The sequence below is a fragment of the Copadichromis virginalis genome, linkage group LG11 (assembly GCF_057382275.1).
Source record: "Copadichromis virginalis isolate Kocher_CV1m ecotype Utaka linkage group LG11, C_Virginalis_male_GT1.1, whole genome shotgun sequence".
NCBI classification, from domain to species: domain Eukaryota; kingdom Metazoa; phylum Chordata; class Actinopteri; order Cichliformes; family Cichlidae; genus Copadichromis; species Copadichromis virginalis.
In genome coordinates, this window is record NC_140628.1 from 26,489,204 (window position 1) to 26,511,173 (window position 21,970).

Sequence of the window (21,970 nt, forward strand, 5' to 3'; positions counted from 1 at the left end):
AAAATTTCACAGACTGAAGCTTCTAAATCCAAAAATTGACTTTCAAGTTAAACCTTTTTGTTTTTCAGTAGATTTGATTGTAATTTTAGACTACTGAGGACGTCATAAATGAAGAAGGGGGTAGATAAATTGGGACGAGCAGAGGATTAGTGAGGAAGACGTAAGGGCAGCTATGCAATGAAGAGTGGAAAGGTGGTTGGTCCACCTGTGGAGGTGTGGAGATGTTCAGGAGAGAGGGCAGTCAACTTTTTGACCATATTTTTGACACGCCCTTGGAGAGTGAGAGGATGTCTGAGGAATGGAGATGTGTACTGATACTGATTTTAAAGAACAAGGGTGATGAGTGGAAGGGTTTTAACTACAGAGAGATGATGTGGAGGAAAGCCTGGCGAAGTGGAGGTATGCTGCAGAAAGAAGAGGTACAGAAATCAGTAGAAGCAAAACATGACCATGAAACGGAGAGGTGGAAAGGTGAAGTGGATAAAGGATTTTAAAGACGGAGCTGCCAACAGGCAGGAATATAAGAGGAAGACCACCAAGAAGATGAGTGGATGTAAGGTTTGGTGGGGAAGAAGAGGATACCTGGAATAGGGTGAGATAGCGATGGATGATCTACTGTGGTGACCCCAAATGGCATAAGTGGCTCTCCCTTTTCTGGCATCTTCTTGGCAAAAAAGCAAACAAAGCAATAGCTTGAGGAAATGATGGACAATTTTTTGTGTTTATATAAAAAATATGTGGTAAAAATAGGTAGATAAAGGAGGTAAACAACAAATACTTTAATAAGGTAAAAGCATGTCTCAAATTAAAGATAATATAGCCTATTAAAAAATTAAGTACATATAAACATATCAACGATTTATACCCTACAGACGGACAGCATTTGGGCAGAACGTCCTTCTGTCCAGGGTGGCCATCTGTGGAACAGTCTTCCTCAACCCATTAGAGAATGCTCGACATTCAATTTGTTTAAGGCAAAGGTTAAAAACTGGTTATGGACAAATCAAGTGTGTGATCATGTATGCGTTGTATAGTTTTAATGTTTTATTTGGGAACAGAATGGTGTGTATGTGTAAGTTTGGTGATGGAGTTTTTATTATGAATGAATGATGAATTTTTATGAATTATTATGTCTATTTTTTTATGTTTAAGGACAACAGATGGAAATGAGCCCTTGGCTATAATCTGGCATGTTTACATTCATGTAATTTTTTTTTTTTTTTTTACATTTATGTTCATTAACATGCACTGTCCTAAATAAATAAATAAAGTATAACGAAGTAAAACCATAATTGTTTTTTGTTTTAAAAAAAGCTTACTAAATGCAGTAAAAACATTAATGACATTAAAGTGGATCAGTATATGTACAGGAATGTGTAGTGGACAATGCTGTGCAATAAACAGCTTTGTGCTCTATCGGTATCCTCGTGTATCACCTGGCTGGTACCTCGTTAAATACCCCCCCCTAGCTGTCAGATGACCATAGGTATCTCGCGGATGAAGGGTGTCCGGTGTTTCCCGACACGAGTCGAGTGGCTCCGAGAGGGAGCAGAGCCCGACATATTCTGAACATCTTCCAAATGTTGAGCCCGAGTCGTGAAGTGCTGCTCTTGAGGGGGGCGAGGTTGCAAGGGAGGGAGACGACGAGGGAGAAATCAGGCGACGTCCGCACAGATTTTCACCTCTGAAAGCATCCCGGCAGTCTGCTCCGTGAATGCACCGCAGCTCCAGCCGGCCACTCAAAGGTAAGTGCGCTGCAGAGCGCCGTTTTTCTTCACATACATGTACGGATGTGTGCCTTAAACGTGGCCGGTACGTGACGGGTTAAATTCTGCAGTTTTTTGCCTGATGCGCTGTCCCGGCTCTGAGGTGGCTGATAAGACTCCGAGCTGCGGGGTTTATCACCAACTGCACGCTTTACTGGGAACGAGGAGAGGTGTGAAAATATGTTACCTGTTAAACGGTCCCGGCGTGGAGCTCGGGCTTTGTGGATATTTATTGTTTTCAATATATATATATTTTACTCATCTTGTTTAAATTAAAATTCAAAAAAATTTCAGAAATGTAAATTGTGGATGGGGAAATGTTCATTTTTAACAACATGCAGGCTCATCTAAGCAGGTTTAATACAAAGACATACTTGATTGATTTCATTATTGCTGGCAATATAATCATTATATGGAAATTATATAGATATATTTATTTTAGTGTCTCATGGTACTAGTTGTGTGGTCTATTGGGTAAATGTTCTGTTAAGACTTAAAAGCTTGGTTTATAGCTTCATTTCTCAGAGGAAGCCTTGGCCTACAGGCTGTCTCTGCCTTGCTCTGCCTGCAGTCCTGCTCATAAACTGTGGCCATTGCTGCACAGCATCAACACCCAACAAATCCAACCAGTCATTGTTTTCTATCACTGCACAATTATTTCATCTTAAGCATGAATATATCTCACATCTTTTCTTTCATCACCTCTCCTACCATGTTTGTCAATGCTGCACATAGCTCCACCAGCTCCCTCCTCCTCCACCTCCCCGCTCCTCCCTCATGTCCATTGATTTTAATGAATCTGACAGGTGCAAGCAATATGGTGGAAACCTGTCTCATCCTTTAGTTCACTGCAGCAGGCTTTGTAAGAAAATTGGTTGTCAGCTGCTACAGGCTTCCTCTACTAAATGGTACAAAAATGATACTCTCTGATTTCACTTGGATGAGATCTTTGAATTTGTTTTGTTTTCTTTTTCAACAAGAGGAGATCTGCAGTGATGTTTCACCATTCTTTGTTTTGGTGAAGGGGAAACCTCCAAGCTCGTTTTTGACGTATGATGCAATCAAATGCACCATTTTCATTCACTCCCACACGTGTCTCTTGATGCAACAATACTTCTTTCTTTCTTTCTTTCTTTCTTTCTTTCTTTCTTTCTTTCTTTCTTTCTTTCTTTCTTTCTTTCTTTCTTTCTTTGATGCCTCATGATTTATAAATGCCAAGCTCTGTGAAGGCATGGTGCAGTACGTACTTCTGTGTAAACCTGCTTGAGCTCACTTGAGCTTAAGCTAGCTTGCCTACTCAGCACGAGGGGGACGTGACCCCGTGTTCCCCGTGCAACGAAAACGAGTTAAGTGAAAATGAAGGAGAAATGATGGAGGTTAAAGACAGAGTTTGCTTTGTAGTTGCCCCACATTTGCAGTCACTGAAGGCATTTCCGCCTCTTTAAAGGCCATGGACAAAGATCTGACTGTGTCTCCGTAAGCGGGGAGTTTGGCGTTTGAAGGAACAGGCACGGGCTTTGATTTCAGAGTGGGATGCATTGGCTTGGATTATATAAGATAAGGAGGAGGAGAGGATAAAAGAGACACGATAAGAGAGAGAGTGAGAGAGAGCCAGAGAAAATTCAGAGAAAGTGGCAAATTAAACAGCTGCCCTGAGACAGGAGGCATGGGATTCGGGTTGAGAAAAGTCATAGTGAGAACACAAAATGTAACGGAGAGACACTGAGAAATGACACCAAGCTGTCAAACAGAAGCACAGAAAGTTAAAGAAGGCAGCTGAAGAGGACAGGGTGAGTTGAACAAGGTCATGGTGGTAGAAGGTAATATCTGTAGATGCGAAAATTATGACAGAAGTGAGAAAACAGAAGAAAAAACAGAAGGAGGCTGAGCGGAGAGGCCAGTGAGGTGGAACGAAGACTGAATGAAGCTTGGGGAAAGGAGAGAGAAAGTCAGGCAAGGGTGGCAGATGGCATGCTAGTCTGTGCCTATGTTGGCATCCCACAGGGCAGTGTATAAATAAGATTATATTATAGCTTAATGCCCGTGTTGTCATGTGCATGCATGTTCATGCTCAGTGAAGCAGGCCTCGTCTTCTCATGTTTCGCATCAAACGCTAAAAAAAAACAACAAGATTTTTTATTTTTTTGGTTCACATATCCTGATTGTCCGTTGCGACTCCCTGAGACTAACTGCTGAGGCAAACAGATGGACAAACGGTTCCCCTTTCGTTCTCTTCACAGCCAACCAATCCTACGTCTCGGATTGCTGGATTAATTAAATACTGACTTCTTCAAGGGTCAGTCTGGTTTCTTTTAGTTAGATGTCACAGTCAGTGCATGATGCAGCAGCTTCAAACAAAGGGTTCAAGCAGAAGAAAAACAAAGATGGGGACTGTTGTTATACAATTACAGTGTAATTTGAGTTTTAGTGATGAATGGACACCACTTATTCATTTGCCATGAGACAGTGTTCTGTGTGACGCAGCTCTGTTCCATATTTTATTTCAGATACAATAAAATCAGTGGGCTTTTAGGCTTTCTGCCCAGAGTGCTGTGTGAGAATGTGGCAGACACACTGCAGAGGGTTGCATGAGGCCTTCTGGGTAACAGCAGTTCTGGTTGTCAGATTAATACACTGTGAAATGCTAATTACTGTAATTAAATAATAAGGAACAACAAGAGCCTTTTTAGTATTTGGCTTTGAAGAAATATATTCTCCAAAGCCAGTTAGATGGCCGGCATACCGGAAATACACGATCAGCCTAATAGACTGTGAAGATGGCTGCGTGCTTCATCACTTCCAGCAGGAACGGGATGTCTTGTGATGTCTGCAGTGTTACAAAGCGACACTTTAATCCTTACTGCATGTTTATTATCTGCTGCTAAGTGTGACTGTGAGCACTGCAGGTGTTCCCTCCCAGGCCCCTCCTGGGCTTTGTAAATGAAACTGCAGCAAAAATCTCTTTTGCACAAACTGTCTTGATGTGCTGCCTCTGTGTAGCAGAAGGCACTTCACATCACAATAATCCCTTCAGTGTTTCAGCTGAATTCTTCCACAACAGAGACCTTTTTTTTTTAAAATTCCTATGGGAAAACCAGTCGAACTGTTACCCAGATCACCTTTATACTGTGGTCACATTCAGACATTCGGGCATGTTATTAATGAGCAGCTCTTGAAACTGACCCAAAGACATCTGGGCCTCATAAATATTTACATATTCCTAACAAGAAAGAGCCTCTCTTCAGGTTAGACCTTTAAGAAAAGCTTTAAAACATAAACCTAAAACCCCGATTTAAAGCTTATGTACAGTACTGAGCAGAAATCTCGAACAACCCCTCAGTGCTCTATGGTTTGCTTCAAAAATACAAAAAAGGGCAATAATTTATTGAAACATAAATTGTAATTTAGTACTTCAGTAGAATTGTAAAAGGCTTGAAAGTGAAATTCAGTGTATAATACAGCCTGAACTCTCTTAGACAAGCTTTCTTATAATTTCTTTAAGTAGTCTTGTGGAAGGGTTCTCCAGATTATTGAAGGACATTAAAAGCTTTTCTTTGGATGTTGGCTGCCTTCTGTGCTGTTTTCTGTCACAGCGACCTCACATTGCTTCAGTGAGATTGAGATCCAGGCTCTGGGGAGGCCAATCAATGACTGATATCTACCCAGGTATACTTTTAGTGCATTGGCAGTGAGTTAGGGATCATTGTCATGCTGCAATAAGCTGTTTTATGGATTAAAATTAAAGAAATGGGAACAAATTATTTATTATAGCTATCATTTATTATTATCTTTATTACATTGTAATGTTGAGACACAACACTGGCTAATCCCTTGAGTTGGGCCTTTTTTATCCTTGGGTTGAGTCATAGGATACGTGTTAAGTAGCCTAACTAAAACCATTGAAAAAACTTGAGATCTGAAAAAAAGGGTGGCTCAAGACTTTTTTATACAGAACTGTGTGCTATTATATCCTATTTTGTCAACAAAAGTTGCATTTCAAGCACCAATTTTGTGTAAAACCTGTAATTAGAACCAAGAAAATGAAGGGACTCCAAAAGCCCCTGCATTCAGTCTCTTCTTCGCAGACAGTTTTTTGGACGGTTAGATCTTTTCTAATTTAAGTCTTTACCTGTACAGAATAAGATAAAAGAGAGGAAAGGCACTTTCAGCCTTAGAGGTATTGCGTAGAGGTTCAAAAGACGTTCTTTTACATAAATAATTAAACAAGGTCATACATATATTATGAGGTCAAAGATGTACACATTTCAATTTATCATGATCTTTTTAAAGTATATAACTAGTGTGCTACTAAACGCTGCACTGTCAAGCTGTGGTCACTGCAGGTGTTTCCTCCTGGTCCTCCTGGGCTTTCAAACACCATAGGATGGTTATTTTTGCTGCAGCCCCCTGTTGCGTTGCTTCTGATGTGTCGGCATGAAAGCCAGCCATTCAAACCATCAATATCAACTGAGCAGTGCTGTAAACCTCCACAGGGTCTCGTAAAAATCATCATTGTCTTGTTGATTTTCTGTTTTTAGATGTTTCCTGTTTGAGGCACTGAACTTAATGGGTTTTCATGATATCCAAGTAATTTTCCTACTTAAATATAAACTATGTTCAAGTATGAAGGAAACTAAGTACCTTTGGCTTTTATTGTGATTTAATCTGAAGATAATTAATCTTCCCTTTTCTTTCCAGACGCTAAAGAATCGACTATCATGGGGACATTCAGAGTGATCGTGCTTAGCCTTCTGGTCACCACGGGTAAGGCCATTGTCAGCATGGTTTGTTTTTGACAAGACATGCAATTAGATGTTATATTAGTACATTTTATGCTATAAGAGGAATTAGAAATTTTTATTTAAGTTTAACTGATGAAAAGGTTGTAAAATATTACTCATATCAGTTTAACTCTAATGCTCTTTTGTCTTTGTTTGCAGCTCTTTCTGCCCCCTTAAAAGGTAAAACGTGTGTCTGAGAGATACTTTTTGATTTGTCTCATATATATTGTGAGCTTTTACTCTAATGTTTGTTTGTTTCTTTGCTTTATCCACCATAAAAACCAGCTGATGAGGAATCTTACACGTTATTCCACGGAGAGGATTTCCACATCCTACTACCCTCCCAAAATGTGGAGGTCACGTTTCATAACAAGTCTGCTCCTCGGTCAAAGGATGTGCACCTGATGAGGGAAGGCAAAGTGGTACACAGTCGGCCTAAACTCGACCGCAGCAACACCCATCTCCTTATAGAGGCTGTGGGTGAGGGAGATGAGGGCGTGTACACCGTGAAGAATCTGGAGAAGCCAGACGATGTCAAACGCATGTCGCTTACAGTCCGAGGTACAGAGTAACAAGACACACATTAAACATGGTGACAGAATTCCTAAAAACCCACAAAATCACACCTAAATTAAATACTGTTTTTACTGTATTTTTACAAATACAGTAATAATCACATAATTGATTGTCATAATTGATATAATAACATAATTGATACTTGATTAGGAATTAAGACGGCGAGTAACACCAAGCTGCTACTAATCACATGCACTTGATTAACTGATCATCAGTAAGTGTGAACGCTTCTACGAAGGCAGAAGTTTGCAGGTCTGCAGCATCCAGGTGATTAACACCCTGCCATGGAGGAACGACATCAGACAAGCATTCTGAGGTTTATTAGTGAGAAAGATTATTCACAAGTGGAAAAAAGTCAAGACAGTTGTCAATTTTCTCAAGAGAGCAAGCTTCAACAAGTTCACTCCGAGGTCGGAGACACTCCAAAAAACCCAAGAGCTACATCTCAGATTGTACAGGCCTCGGTTAGTTAGCATGTTAAATGTTAAACTTCATGAAGTACAATTAAAAAAGACTGAACAATTATGGCTTGTTTGGAAGGGTTGCCAGGGGAAAGCCTTTTATCTCTACAAAGAACACGGCAGCATGGCTTTGGTTTGCAGTGGCATCTAATCAAAGCACACCTCGTGCCAACTTTCAAGCACAGTGGTGGAGGGATGATGATATGGGTTTATGTTGCTGGTAGAGGACCTGGGCACCTTGCAGTCATTGAGCTGACCATGAACTCCTCTGTATACCAAAGTTCCCTAAAGTCAATCTGTTTGATAGCTAAAGCTTAGGTGAAGCTTGGGTCAAGCAACAGGTCGACGATCCCAAGCACAGCTGCAAATCTGCAACAGAATGGCTGAAAAAGAAAAGAATCAAGCTGTTGCAATGGCCCGGTCAATGTCCTGACCTCAATGTTATTAAAGTACTGCGGTGCATAAATGAATGCCAACAAACCTCAATGCTCTGAAGCAACACTGTAAAGAATAGTGGGCCAAATTCCTCCACGATGATGTGAGAGACCGATAAAGTCACGCAGAAAACAATTACTGCATGTTTTTACTAGTGCTCTAAAACAGCATCTGAACATCGTCAAAGACGATTAGTCACATACAATTTGTTAATATTTCCAAAACACAGACAGACACGCCTCCTTATCCCCACTAAATACCTTTAATACAGATTTTTGATACTAGGTATATCTCGCTGTTGCTACTACTTGTGCTTTCAATAATAATTTCAGCAGCTTAATAAACCTACTGTTAGCACATCCTGTTTGTCCTGTGAGAATTACAAGTTGCAGCAATGTTGACTCTGTAGAGATTAGACTTGCACACAAATGTGAAGAAGGCATTTTGGGCTGGGAGCAGGAGTGGTGGGCTCAAACCCAATATTGATAAAAGCGACCGTAGCGCAGCGCTGTGTACCATATGTTGAGAGTAAATGTGAAATCAAGTGATGAAGAGGTATGTGTGTGTTTGTGTGTAGAGAGTGAAGCTGCCCTGCAGTAATTATGCAGCTCTTTTACCACCAACCCACTCCGCTCTCCTTCCCCGCCTGCTGGTGTCCTGTCGTTATCTCGTCTTTACTGTCTTTCACTTTATTTGGTTTGTATTACTTCCCCTTCATTCCTGTAACTCTGATATTTTTGGATCCTTTGTCCTCTTTTTGCAGCATCTGTCACATCATCCTTCCTGTTCTTTTTTACTCCCTTCTCAAATAAACTGTCACTCTGTCGCTGCTCATCTCTGTGAAAATTTCAGACAGTTTTCTGTCCACTTAATCAAGTGTTTTTTTCTCCGCTTTTATCTTCTAGATTGCACCGTTGAGCAGATGGTCAAATATGGAGACAAATTCAGTATTCATTTGTCGGGGGTGAATCCTCCCATCACCCTTGAATACAGACCCAGAGCTACAGAGGCCAGGGAGACATTTAGGTAGGTGATATTTTAACCCAAGAGAATATGTAATGACATTTTGCAACATTGATGTACATTCAGTGAGACAGAGGTAACAGGAAAGGTTGAGAAAAAGCTCCTCCTCTTTGACTTTCCCTCCTGCAGACCAGGTTTGGTGGTGCTGACTGCTGCAGGGACATCACCGGAGCGCTATCAGGGTCGCGTCAGCACCGGTGGTCCTTATGTCACCCTCAGTGGTGTTACAGATGCAGATGAGGGTAGCTACACTGTCAGGGATAACAAAGGTGGTATTGAACGGAAAGTCTGTCTCAATGTCAAAGGTGAGAGCACATATGAAGACACCTCATGCCTATGTTCTTCTCCTACACTTGGCTTGCTTTAAATGAGCTTCTAACCCCCCCTTCCCCTGCTGCCATAATGGCTTTTTAAAGACGGAAACATTAATGGGCTCCTGCGGGCTGATGCATTTCAGATGATCCATGGAGCTGTAAACAGACTTGTGATTTATTTATCAAATGTCCCTCCTTCTTTTCTGCCTCTTTGTGTCTCAGAGCACAAAGAGTTTGTGAAACTGCAACGCGGTAACAAACTGAAGATCAACCTGATACTCAACAGCTCCTTGGTGTACCTCTACTACAGCCCCAAGAGTGACTCCACACTGCGCCTGCTGCTGGACAAAGGAGAATTTACACCTGTAATTAGAGCCTTTTTCCCCCACTATAGTCCAGCTATGACTCTTTCATTTTTGTACGTCATTTCTGTTCCTTGTTTTCTGCCATATACTGTTACAAATGTGGATGCTGATTTTAAGTGTCTAAGTCTAAGTGGCTGCCCTTTGAGTATCAGATAAATAAGGATTATTTTGAAGTAAGATTCATACCAAAAAATATGGAGCAGAGCATGAAATGAGCATAAACATCCACTTTAATTTAATAATGTTAACAGGTTGGCTTTAACTTTAATAATTAAAACTGAGCTAATACATAGGTATTAATACAACATGATTAATGGGATTTATATTCACTCTATATGTAAAGGCAGACTGCGCGAGTCGGTCCTTGATTTTATACACCTGAATTCAAAGATTAAAAGCTGCGGCTGATTATTTTTTATCCACAGGTATTGTATCTACACACTAGCTGCCATTTACAAATACCCTATATTGTGGTGTATAATATAAAAATATATACATATTATTTTGCACAAAAGCATAAAAAAGCATTCATTTTTCAAACATATTGTAAAAGCAAATTTTATAACTGCTATTGTAATTATGTGTGCCTTGTTGTTTATGACATTTGCCCATATTCTTCTTCTCATTATTTGTAACCTGCTGAGTAATTGCAGCTTTTCTAAGTGCCTGTGCTGAAGTTCAGGCTGTTTTATAGCTGATAAATGCTTCTAACAGACTGTGTGTGTTGTTTATGTTACTTAAGAGCTAAATCCTTGTATCAGTCAGTATGAATAGGTTTGTATTCCATTTCTCATCAGTCATTCATGTTTAATGTTTATTGCTCTAATCAGGATTTCTGTATTTGATGCCAAGTATGAAAATGTTTGTTTTTTCACGGTAGGCCCAAACAGAGCTGGGTTTCGAGAACCGTCTGTCTCTGGAGGGCTCACTGGTCATTCTGGATGACGTCAATGATAAAGATGAAGGCCTGTTCACGATTAAGGACCTACAGAATTTCACTGTGTCTACTGTCTTCTTTGAAATGAAACGTAAGCAAGGAGTGGGGAAAACACTAATAGACTGGGTTGTATTGCTGTTTATGCTGGTAAAAAGTCATTCCATCTAAAATGCACTGGATCTGAAAAATCCCCCTAGCTGAACCCTACAAAGGGAGCTGATTTGTTTAAAGTCATGCAAAATGTTAGCTTTGAAATTCAATTTCAAAATGTGTAAATTCAAATTTGGTGTTTTTTGATTCGCCTTATTTTCCTGAATTTTTAAGCCCTCAATGATAACATTTCTAACATGACTTTAAATTAGAAGACTGTGAAGACTGTCTTTGGATGACTGTTATGTTAGTTAGTAATTCTAGGTCGACCATAGGTGTGAAAGGGAGCATAAATGGTTAACCGTGGATGTGATCTTAATTTTACAAGTGTTTAATAAAAGTAAAAATGCTTAAAAATATGTAGAAATTAGACATTTCATATGCCTTACCCTGTTTTGACCAGCCACCTCTTCCACGTGATGATATGACCCTTTAAAGTTTACCCAAAATATAATCTTTTAAAACTTTTCTCCAGTGAATTATCGGAGAACAATAAGTCTACTCTACACCATAGGCAATACATTTTTGCTCATTTTTGCTTAGATTGTGAATTTAAGCCATTTAAGCTTTTTAAAATTAAATGTGCAATTCAGCCCTTAAAATGTCATGTGGCCGTCTCCTGTACCTGTGAAGTAATGAGGGCTGAAAACTTCTGGAATTTGTTTTCTGTATGCAATAGAATTTCAACACATCAATGAGAAGTCGGTTGAAATATTAATATCTCTTTTCTGCCGTGTGTCCTTGTAGCCTATAAGCTGGAGACACTGTATGTGGCCATCATAGCCCTGCTGGGCCTGCTGGCTTTCCTTCTGCTGGTCTGCCTGCTGTCCTGTCTGATCAAAGTGAAGAAAAGGGCCAAGAGGGCTGCCGCCCTGGAGAAGATTGCCCAGAACGCTGGAAAAGAGGAGGAAGGAGAGGCCTTCAGACAGGTTGGAGAAAAAAATACACTACTGACGATGTGATGAAGAGCATAAGGATAGAGTGTGCTCGGATATAATGACAAGTTCTGCTCTGTGTACGTCTTCAAAGGTGGTCAAGAACATCACCAAAATGAGCGAGGAATCCAAGCATTCCCAGGCTGACAACACGGAGAAGTCACAGAGCACTGAGGTGGATATTAAAGTAAGGAAATGTGTTATTTCCCACTTAAAACTGAGTCACTGAGGTTTCTAATGATGTCTCAACTCTTATGCTGTTCTAAGCGTTTACAGAGAGTCGCAGCTTATTCAGAACGCTACTGCTAGAGTCCCCACTAAGATCGAGAAAGCGGATCACGTCAGTCCAGGTCTCCGATTTTTGCAGTGGCTTCCTATCTGACGAAGAATGGATTTTACTCTATCACTATGATTTTCAAAGGCTTGAATGATTCAGGGCCAAAATACTTTTCTGATGTGCTGCTGTGTCATGAGTCGTTCTGACTCCTCAGGTCTTTTGGGATAGGTCAAGCAAACAAACAGCCAAACATGTCAAAGCATCTTTGAGCTTTGCTGTTTTTATGCGCCACATCTCTCGAACTATCTCCCAGAAAACCTGAGGTCTGCCCAAACTCTGTTCTTTTAAATCAAGGCTGAAAACATTTCTTTGCCACTGCATTTTACACCTTACCTTAAGTTACATTTGTTAAAACCTCGCATTGCACTGTAGCTTCGCTGTGACATGTACTCTCCTATTTTATTCGATTTTAGCTTATTATTATCTTCCAGTTTACTTTGTGGTTTTAAATCTTTTGTATATGTGCCTTTTTATGTCCCCTTTTTATATCGAATGCAACTTTGAATCAATTTGTTGTTAATAGACACAAACAAACTTGCTTGACCTTGTCTTCCTACCCTCAGGGTCTCGAGGTTTCCTCTAAAGAAGTTGGAGTTGGTAATCTAGAGACCAGTGACTCCGGCGTTGGCTTTAACACTGCTCTCCCCCTGGACACTGACACTGAGGCCCCTGATCAAATCCCTGACTCTGAGGCTGTAAGCATTTCTATTGCTCCTGAAACCAAACCAAGTCCTCCGCCTGCTGCCGAATCCAAGCCAAGTGCTCCACCAGCTGTGGAAATTAAGCCCAGTCCTGTACCTGAAACTAAAGTGACCCCAGCCCCGGAGACCAAGAAAACTCCTGATAAACCTGTGGAGGAAAAGTTGGATGTGCCCAAAGGAGCAGCTGTTAAACCTAGTCCAGCCCCTAGCCCAGAACCCAAGGCCGATAAAAAACCTGCGCCCAGCCCAAGCCCAGAGCCTAAACCAGCTGTTCCCAAAGCCACCACTCCAACACCTGATAGTAAGAGTGCCCTTACTCCCACCCCTGAGCACCCCAAGCCAACCACACCAGAACCAATTACCAACGGCACGCCCGAACCTGGACCGGATTCCAAACTGAGCCCGGATCACGCCGATATTATCAAAGGCTCAGCTCCAAAAGCAGTCGCTCCTAAAACCCCTGAAGTGGAGCTGAAAGCTAGTGGTGCCATATTGGAGGCGGGCAAAGATGGCACGGTAGCTGAGGATTCAACTACTACCACCTGAGAAGTGCAAAAACACAAAGGAAGCCCCACAGATCTTGTCCACCGCTCACCACTACTGTAGACAATCGAACACCCCTTACCAAATGATGAGGAAACCACTGCAGCTGGGGCGAGGACCTCGATTTAACATGTCTAATGCCTGAACACAGTATTACCTTGATAATCTCACTTATCTGTAACTAACACTTAAACCTTTGAGACTTTCTGGCTCAGAAACACTTCACATAACATGGCTTTTGATTGTTAAACATTTTAGTTGTACACGCCTCGCAGCCTTGTTTTTCTGTTCATTTTTAAAGTTAAACTGCCAAACTGCAAGTTCAATCCTTTGCAGAGTTTACAACTAAAATGTTTACTCCACATGAGGTCTTTTTCTAAAGTATCCTGAAAGGTTTACGACATTTCATTGAAACAGCTCACTACAACAGCTTATTTGACCCTAACTAACCATCATTTCCCATTTCGACGCTTGTTCCTCTAGCAGCACATGAACAGCACATGGATGAAGCCGATAAAATCTTTCAGCTGGTGTCATCTTAAGCCTCCTAAAATATGTGATGGCACCGATATCATCTAAATGAACTAAAAACCCCATCAGATCACACTGCTGGTGAAGTTTTATACATAGCTCAATTTTGGATTTCATTCACTTGAGCCAGTCCTCTAGAAACATCCGCAGTGCATTATCACATTAACCACACACCCACACACACTTATACTAAAAATACTAACCACATTATTTCTAGTCTTTGAGATTGAGATTCACACTCCCAGTGGAAATTTCAGACGATTAAATTGTGTTTTGCGGGCTGATCCCCCAAGTCCGGATCATCCACTTTATTGTCTTTGATCTGGATTTCCCCATAGCTCCATAAAAATCCCAGCACTCTTACAATTTAATGGGAAACTCACAACAGCTAAAACTTCCAGCAGCTTAAAGGGACCCCCCCGTGCCTGCAGTATGAAATATAAAATCAAAGTGTGTGGTAAGTTCACATAGTTAGAGCATGATTCTTTTGCTCTTTTTCTGCCGTCATCACCACCTTCTTTTTTCTTTGCCCCTGTTCATTCTTCTTTTTTTGTTACTACGACCACCAAGGAGGCTATATGACTGATTTGGTTGATTGATTAATTTACAAAAGGTATTAGTGGATTCATGTGACAGTTTTAAAAGAGCTGGGCTTGGTCCGTCTTAGAAGTGATCAGTTATTGAATGTCATCCAAATCTGGATCCAGGGACTTTTGAAAAAACAAATTCCTCAGCATTTTTTGTATTTCACCCCATATCGTCACAAATGAAAACTGCGAGACTAATTCGGAGATAATCATGCATTATGTAGAGGGGATTTTAGCCTCAGTGGAGGTCTTTCACTTCTCCTTCCTTTCTTTATCCTCACGCCCCTTTCTTCTTCTCCCTCATTCTGCTTTCATTTGCTTGCTTTCGTTTTTGCTCGCTTACATAAATGCTGTAAAACTTGGCTGAAACTAAATATTTATGCCTCACTGGCTTCAAAAACCAGCAGTATGGAGCCTTCACCAAATCCATGACACTGTCTGTGTTGAGCTGACCTGGTATTCAGGATGTCCAGTCAATGCAATTTCAGCTGAAACTCTTTTGGTACTTATGGTAAAGAGGAGGTGTGCAGGTTCGTTTTAATGTGCACGTCCCTACTTCATGTTTTAACTGACCAGTGGCAAACCAGTGACTGTCAGTGTTTGATGTACACACTGACAGTGTGTACATCAAAAAAAGCATGTTGGATCAAATGGTCAGAGGAATGTAGGGAAACTAAAAGTAGATCCGTATACAGTCAGCTGGCCTTTCTTTATAGCTTTCCTTACTAAAAGAGTTTTCTTATGAGTAAATGAATAAGAGGTGTTTTGTCAGCATCTGAAAAAGCCATAAAATGAGCTCGATTTAGATGTCAGATTTGATACCAAGAGCAACAGAATAAATAAACTAAAATTACAAAAAATACAAAATACAAAAATACAAAAATAAACTCAAGGTGCCTCAGCATTAGATGGGTTAACAGCGTCAATAAGTCAGATGTATTACACATGGACAAAGGTCTTTTAATGTAATATGTGTACAAAGACGTATACGCCTGCTCTCCAGCCTGCATCTGTGTGGGAACCACAACGCTATTTGGCAGTACTAACAAAGCTCTTCATATAAATACACACAGATACAGACACACACATGTAAAACACAAACATGGACTCCAGCCTTGTAAATACTGCATGTGTATGCAAGTGTAACCCCTCCCCACCATGAGGCTGAATGTTTTTAATGTGTCATACTTAATATTAAAAAAGAAAATCATTTAAATTTCTCTACAAACTTCAATCTAATATATAAATATATATATATAATTATATAAATATACACACACACTATATATACTAATATTCACTAATGTATTGAACTAAATCAACTTCCAAATATTGTAAATTCCCATCGAGACTGTATTAGCCTATTTTAGACCAGTTATTATCCGCTGCTGTCAGCACACCGTATCTCTCACACTATTTACATATTAATAATGTTTAACCAGTGTCATTTACAGCATTGACTGCAGCATGCCCACGGCACGTTCCGCTTCTATCGTCCAGACGTTGTGTCAGTGTGCGCGAATACAGGTGTGGTGTTTTTAATGTCGCCATCGTTGTGTGCGTTTTAAAGTCCGTATGCCTATGATGCACGTATCTATAAGTGTGCGTGTGATATATGAGCGAGTGTGTGCTGAATCTATGCACAGGGAGTTTGTACAGAAATGAAACTCTTATGTGTGCTTCTCCATTTGTTGTGAGCAAAGTATCCATGTGCCTGCTTCAGTCGTCTTGCAGTGTGAAGAGAAAAAAACAAAAAGTGCAGTGTTTTAAATCATGAGTGTGAATGTGATGGAAGCCACAAGAATATTGTAAAAACGTATTGTAACTCTGAGATATTCAAGTGACTCTTTGTCTTTGTTTTAGTGCCTAAAATGTATATTGGATAGTTGGCCTGTGCTCTGTCGTTAGCCGCATTCTAATGGCACCTTTTTAGTGAGGAGGATGTTCACTGATCCAGAATATGCAGTTTGCACACCTGAATGAACAAAGCAAAAATTGCCGGCTAACCTACGATGTGTTAATGTGAAAGAAATGTGTGTGATCAAAGTGATTAGAGCCTGACCGACATATCACCAGAAAGATTTTTCTTCAGTATTACTCAAAATCTGTGACTGAGTCATAAAATCAGCAGGAAAGTGTTTACAGAGGTCAACCCAGAAAGCTGTTGCTTAAATACAAGACAGGAAACAGAAAAAAAAATCAAATTAACCAGTCAAAACTTCATAGATAGGTCAGCTGACATATAATAGGTATTGGTTAATTGGCTAAGTTACGCCCAAGTAAATGATCTAGTCTGGTATTTACTTGGGCGTAACTTAGCCAATTAACCAATACCTATTATATGTCAGCTGACCTATCTATGAAGTTTTGACTGGTTAATTTGATTTTTTTTTCTGTTTCCTGTCTTGTATTTAAGCAATTTTTTACAATGATTTACTATGACCCTGATGAAGGCCACAAGCCGAAACGCGTTGGTCAATTATTAAAGTTGTTCATCTTCCCTCAAGTGTTACTGAAGTTCCTGCTTTATGATTGATGTGTCTGAAAGAAAAAAGCATTTTTAAATTACCAAGTATTGCTTCCGGTCTTTAAACTCTTTTGTTGGTTGGGCTCTAAAAGAGATGAAAAGAGTCTGATTTAATTGTAGGCAGCATACAAGCAAAGCATGTTTCCATTAACAGTGTCTATGGGTTAGTTTGGAGTTTGTGAGTGAGTTCATGATAGCAGCAGATGAATGACAAAGCTTTGTGTGGGTTTGGGTTATGTTGTTGTGAGTGGTTAATGAGAGGTGGCTAAAACTACATTTCCACACAACGCCACTACTGTGTGCTGTCAGTGATTGCAATAGAAAGCCACTTAGAGTGAGTATGAGTGTGAGAGAGGCAGACGGTGAGTGGAAGGAAGAGTTATTACAGCTAATTGGTGCCAGAGGGATTGTGGTTTCATACCCACCTCTGATTAGAGAAAACCCCCACCACTTTTAAGACCACTGGTACTCCTTGCACTATGTGAGTTGTCTCTGCTCTGATCCTCTCTAATTCCTGCTCCTGGCCTGGTTGTGGTGTGATGTCTCACATGGTCTCTCTCTCTCTCTCTGTACTCCCTTTTTGCACAACACTTCACACAGATGTTTTGTAAAGACAATATCTTTATTTCATGTCTAAAGGAATACTAAGAATAAACAAAAGATTATGACATCTGCTGCCTTGCTGTCTTAGTTTTTCTTTCTCTGCAATTAACAACCTTTCAGAAGGACAGTGCCGTCTCAGGGCTATCCCACCAAGCGGAGATCTCACACAATGCCAGCCGTGATTTGTTGTGGGGAACACATGTCACTTTCTGACCACATTAATCCCCTCTGGTGCGTTTTGAGCTTCCATAGCTGCCCCAGGACACAGGACACAGAGCTATTTATATGTAGGCCAAAGGTAAGAACATCACAGCTCTGTTTACACCTGCTGTGGATCCTGAAGCTCCAGATTGGCTGCAAATGACAACCTTAAAGAGTGAAGGAAAGTTACAGAAGCAGTGACCTGTGTTTATTTCATAAACTGAGTTTTTCCATTTATACCCTCTTTTACCAGGAAATAAGTGCATAATCAATGAGAGGGACTCTCTTCTTCTTAAAATGAGAGACACAATAGAATCACTGTAGCAACTATTAATTTTATTTTTGACTCATCTAGCTATTATACTTTTGAGTAAGATGTTAAGTAATCCAGTTGGAGAGGTGCTTCAAAAATGAAAAATCATGATGAAATCATTGGCAATTAATTCTGCAAATGTCTTAATGTTCGGTTCCAGCTGAACAGCTTCTTATAGGGAAGGGATAAAGATGTTCAGTGGTGCCATATTCTTTCCATAATCTGTGTCACATGGGTTGTAGAAGGGAAACAGAGGAACCTCCACAGTGCCCATGGAGAAGGTGTAGATTGGTGCCATGGTAAGGGCATTATAAAAAGTCACCTCCTCCTTTTCACAGTCCAAGAACACGCCAATGCGGACGAGGCAGAGCGACACCTTGATCTTTATCGGGTCTGGGTCAGTGCAGGCTAGGATAGAGCCGCTCTTCAGTGCCAAGGTCCACAGGCCGTTGGAGGTGCCTGTGGCAGACATCTCCCCTCTTGGGACGTCTTCTTTTGCCACACCCAGCCTCCACGCCGTCTTGCTCCCAACCTCGACCTCCCAGTAGTGTCGCCCTGTGGTGAAGCCCTCACGGCCCAGCAAGCAGTAGTAATAGTGAAACTGCCGCGGGTTGGCCTGGAAGTCTTTTGTGTCTTTATCCTCATCGAACCAAACTGAAGTGCAGGACTGGGAGAGAGTCAGATTCGGGTGTGCTGTTTCAGGGTCAAAGGTCACTGATGTAATATCTAGAAACAGAAACAGATTGAGGACAGTGACTGATGCTGCTTATTCACATGTGTATTGCATCGAATGAATGATGCTGTATGGAAATACTTGGGTAGAGGCAGCTTTTCATGTGTTTCCATATTCTGTACTGGATGGGACCGACAAACTGGCCAGAGCGAACCTCTGTGTCCACCTCCGCTGGGAGAACAAAGCTGACCTGAGATCTGTTAGGACACAGAGGGAAGGACTAAATGGTAGGAGGTCCATCTGTAAGACAGTCTCACAGATGCTAAACGTCCATACACACAGGATAAATGAGTTAAGAGGCAATGTCAAGATTCAGATTATTTACTAAAGTCACGCTACTGAGAAAACGTACCTTTTAATGAGATCTTGAATTTCCTACAAGAAAAGAATTCAGCCTTGATTAGTTAAAACAACATAACAGAGCACTTTTCTCATAGAAAGCTTTGTATTTGGACACGGGTCTGCTGTTTGGGCTTTTGTTTTCTAAATGAGAAACTGCTTTTTAATCAAATCAATCGAATCTAATGTAATACTTATTGATCAAATAAGTGCCAGTAAAGTGGTGTTGTGTAAGGGTGGCCCTTTGTAAACATGCATGCTCTAACTGTGAAAGTGTTTAAAGAGGATGAACAATTATAGAAAGTTATTTTTACTCTAAGGCGAGTGTGTCAAAGGAGCAGGGTGGAAAACAGTGGCTCTAGATAAAGCACTGTATTGCTGCTGCTCCTCACCACACACATAAACCCTGCCTATCAACACACCACAGCTTTGCAGAGTATAATTAGAGTCAAGTTCATAAAAGCCCAAGTTTAATTAACAATCACATGTCGTGTCTTCTTATTCAGTGACACTCTTCCTCACTTTGATCAGCTTAGGACTGTCCTCCTCAGTCAGCTTGTTGTTGAGCACTGCGATGGCTTTTTCCAGGTCTCGCCCTTGCCCCGCTATCTTCTTCTCTCTCTCCTTCAGCTGTTTCAGTTGCTTCTGTCTCTCCCTCCTCAGTCGCTCCAGGTCCCTCCACTCCTCCTCATCCAGGAAGCGGTGGAGGTTCTGAAACTCTGCTCTGATTTCCCTTTCTAGGTCATCAAACCTGTTCTGAAAGATAAATCAGGGAAAATGGAAAGAAAGAAATTTAGTATGTAGGTCAAACTGAAGGGTTTCTGTGTTTAACCAATGCTGGCTTCAGCACACTCAATTAGTCTGCAATAAACTGAAATAATTGTGTGTAAAAAGAGATAAAAGATAATGAATAAGGCGGGGATGGTACCTCTACTTCCACTGATTCTATGTATGTCTCTCTTTCTGCTTCTCTGCACTCATCTACCTCATGCTTGATTCTTTTAATAGCCTGGATGAGCTTTTCCTGTAACACACACACACACAAAGGAGACATAACCTTGCAGATAAAATACAAAGAGAACAGGAATCCTACTGCAAACAGTTTAAAAAAACAGGAAGCTAAAAATAAAGAACGTTCAAGAGGTAATGTATCTGCTCTCAACTGTTCCAAACACAGCAGCAGGTGGAAACCATAGAACTCGAAGCTTACCTTTTGACCACAGAGAAGGCTTTTTTGGCAGTTGTTGTTGGTGTCTTTAGCGTGGTTTTGGTACATTCCAGTTTTCTGTGTATAGGACAGAGCAGGAACAAAAAGACCTCTGTGAAATTGAAATAAGAGCGAAAGACGGCGTTAGAAGGAGAGAAAAGGAGCGAAAGAGGGAAAACACACATGCCAGTACAACGAGAACAACAGTGAGATACAGTCAGACTATTAGAGCAACGAGGACGTACATCCAAGCAGAAAATTAACAAGAGGAAACGTATTGACAAGCACAGATCAGCAGCCACAGCCTGACTCGAGAAAATATGGCTCCATTAAAAGTAAGGGAAGAAATGGAGGGGTGGGAGAGAGGCAGATGACTGGAGCTGCCAGGAGGGCTTGCTGGCTGGCTGGCTGGGTGGTTGGCAGCAGCGATTTATGGCAGCAGACACAGAGGAGTCTATTTCTGTCTGCCAGTGTCTTTGGAAACAACGAGAGGGGCGGCAAGTCAGTGAGATATTGTGTTTCATATTGGCAGTTGTTTTGCCTGGAAGGGAGACAGTGTGTGTTTATTTTTGCAAGGTGGCTCTCTGATATCTGCCTGATCTGGAAGGTGCATTAAAAGATGCTGTTTCGCTATCGGTGCCCTGCCGGGTTCTATATCGACTGCAAGGGGTGGCATCTTGAAATGTGCAGTCAGCGTTTCCCTGCCCTTGGAGAAACACTATCTGCGCCCACTGCTTCTTCTCACTTTCTGTCTTAAAAAAATAAAAAAATAAATAAACCTCCCTCCAGCCTGTCCACTTATCCAAACTTTTTTTTATATATATATATCTCTGTCTCACCCACACCCCATCAACTCCCCCACACACACTCAAGGGTCTGGCTGTGGGCTACGTGCACTGAAGCATCTCTGCAAAATGTTCTTCATCTATAATTCATGGTGCTGGGTGCTGGCCAGTGACTGTGCTGAACTAAGGTTGAGCAGAAAATTCAGTGCACCGCAGCATGCGGCAGGTGGAGGGGACAGGGAGATTTAATAAAATGCAGAGTCTTGACGCGCATGCATGCTACGTAACTCTTGACTGAGGATAAAAGTAGCTGTAAAGCATTGCTGGCTAGCAAATTTAGATATTTAGAATATAAAAGGATGTTTCATGAGCTTTGTGATCGATTCCTAATAAATCAGGTCTAGTTTCACAAACTATTGTGTTACAATACTAATACAGATAATGCTTAATACATAGAAAAAAACTACTACTAGTAATATATGTCTAATACTTTATACTAAAAGAAATAAAAGACATCTGATGCTTGCATTTGTTCATGTGGAACTTTTCTTTCCCTAAATGTGTATTTATAAAAGCTTGAAATCTGCACATATTTGATTTGGTATGGGTTTTACTCTGGATGACCTCCCTAACACAATCCTCCCAGGGATTTGCGTCTCCTCTTCGTGTTTATTTATACATTTAGAAAAATTTGAGAAGTTCCCACCATGCAGAAAACAAGGGAATAAACACACAAGAGAGCATACTATGTCAAACCCAAGTTTGGGACATCGGGCACAGAAAATTGCAGGGAGACATATCTAAGGGAGTTCAGCAGAAC

General features: G+C 40.9%; 2 protein-coding genes across 3 annotated transcripts; one reads left to right on the forward strand and one right to left on the reverse strand.

Annotated features, from left to right (window-relative positions):
- The first annotated feature begins 1,467 nt into the window (after positions 1-1,467).
- Positions 1,468-14,565, forward strand: LOC146698863 (uncharacterized). Its single transcript, XM_085471710.1, has 11 exons — positions 1,468-1,745; positions 6,465-6,530; positions 6,707-6,727; positions 6,833-7,108; positions 8,925-9,045; positions 9,172-9,347; positions 9,579-9,721; positions 10,602-10,749; positions 11,556-11,737; positions 11,838-11,930; positions 12,644-14,565. The coding sequence occupies exons 1-11, from the start codon at positions 1,715-1,717 to the stop codon at positions 13,325-13,327; spliced, it is 1,941 nt and encodes a 646-aa protein (XP_085327836.1). The 5' UTR covers positions 1,468-1,714; the 3' UTR covers positions 13,328-14,565.
- Positions 14,566-16,874: 2,309 nt separating this feature from the next.
- Positions 16,875-20,772, reverse strand: LOC146698864 (zinc-binding protein A33). 2 transcript variants are annotated; one of them, XM_085471712.1, is made up of 7 exons: positions 20,611-20,772; positions 20,369-20,443; positions 20,087-20,182; positions 19,681-19,914; positions 19,172-19,194; positions 18,901-19,016; positions 16,875-18,812 (listed from the first exon to the last, which is right to left on the reverse strand). In XM_085471712.1, the coding sequence occupies exons 2-7, from the start codon at positions 20,432-20,434 to the stop codon at positions 18,259-18,261; spliced, it is 1,089 nt and encodes a 362-aa protein (XP_085327838.1). In that variant the 5' UTR covers positions 20,435-20,443; positions 20,611-20,772; the 3' UTR covers positions 16,875-18,258. The 2 variants fall into 2 exon arrangements, with proteins under 2 accessions (XP_085327838.1, XP_085327837.1); XM_085471711.1 differs by having other exon boundaries at positions 20,369-20,477.
- Between the last annotated feature and the right edge of the window lie 1,198 nt (positions 20,773-21,970).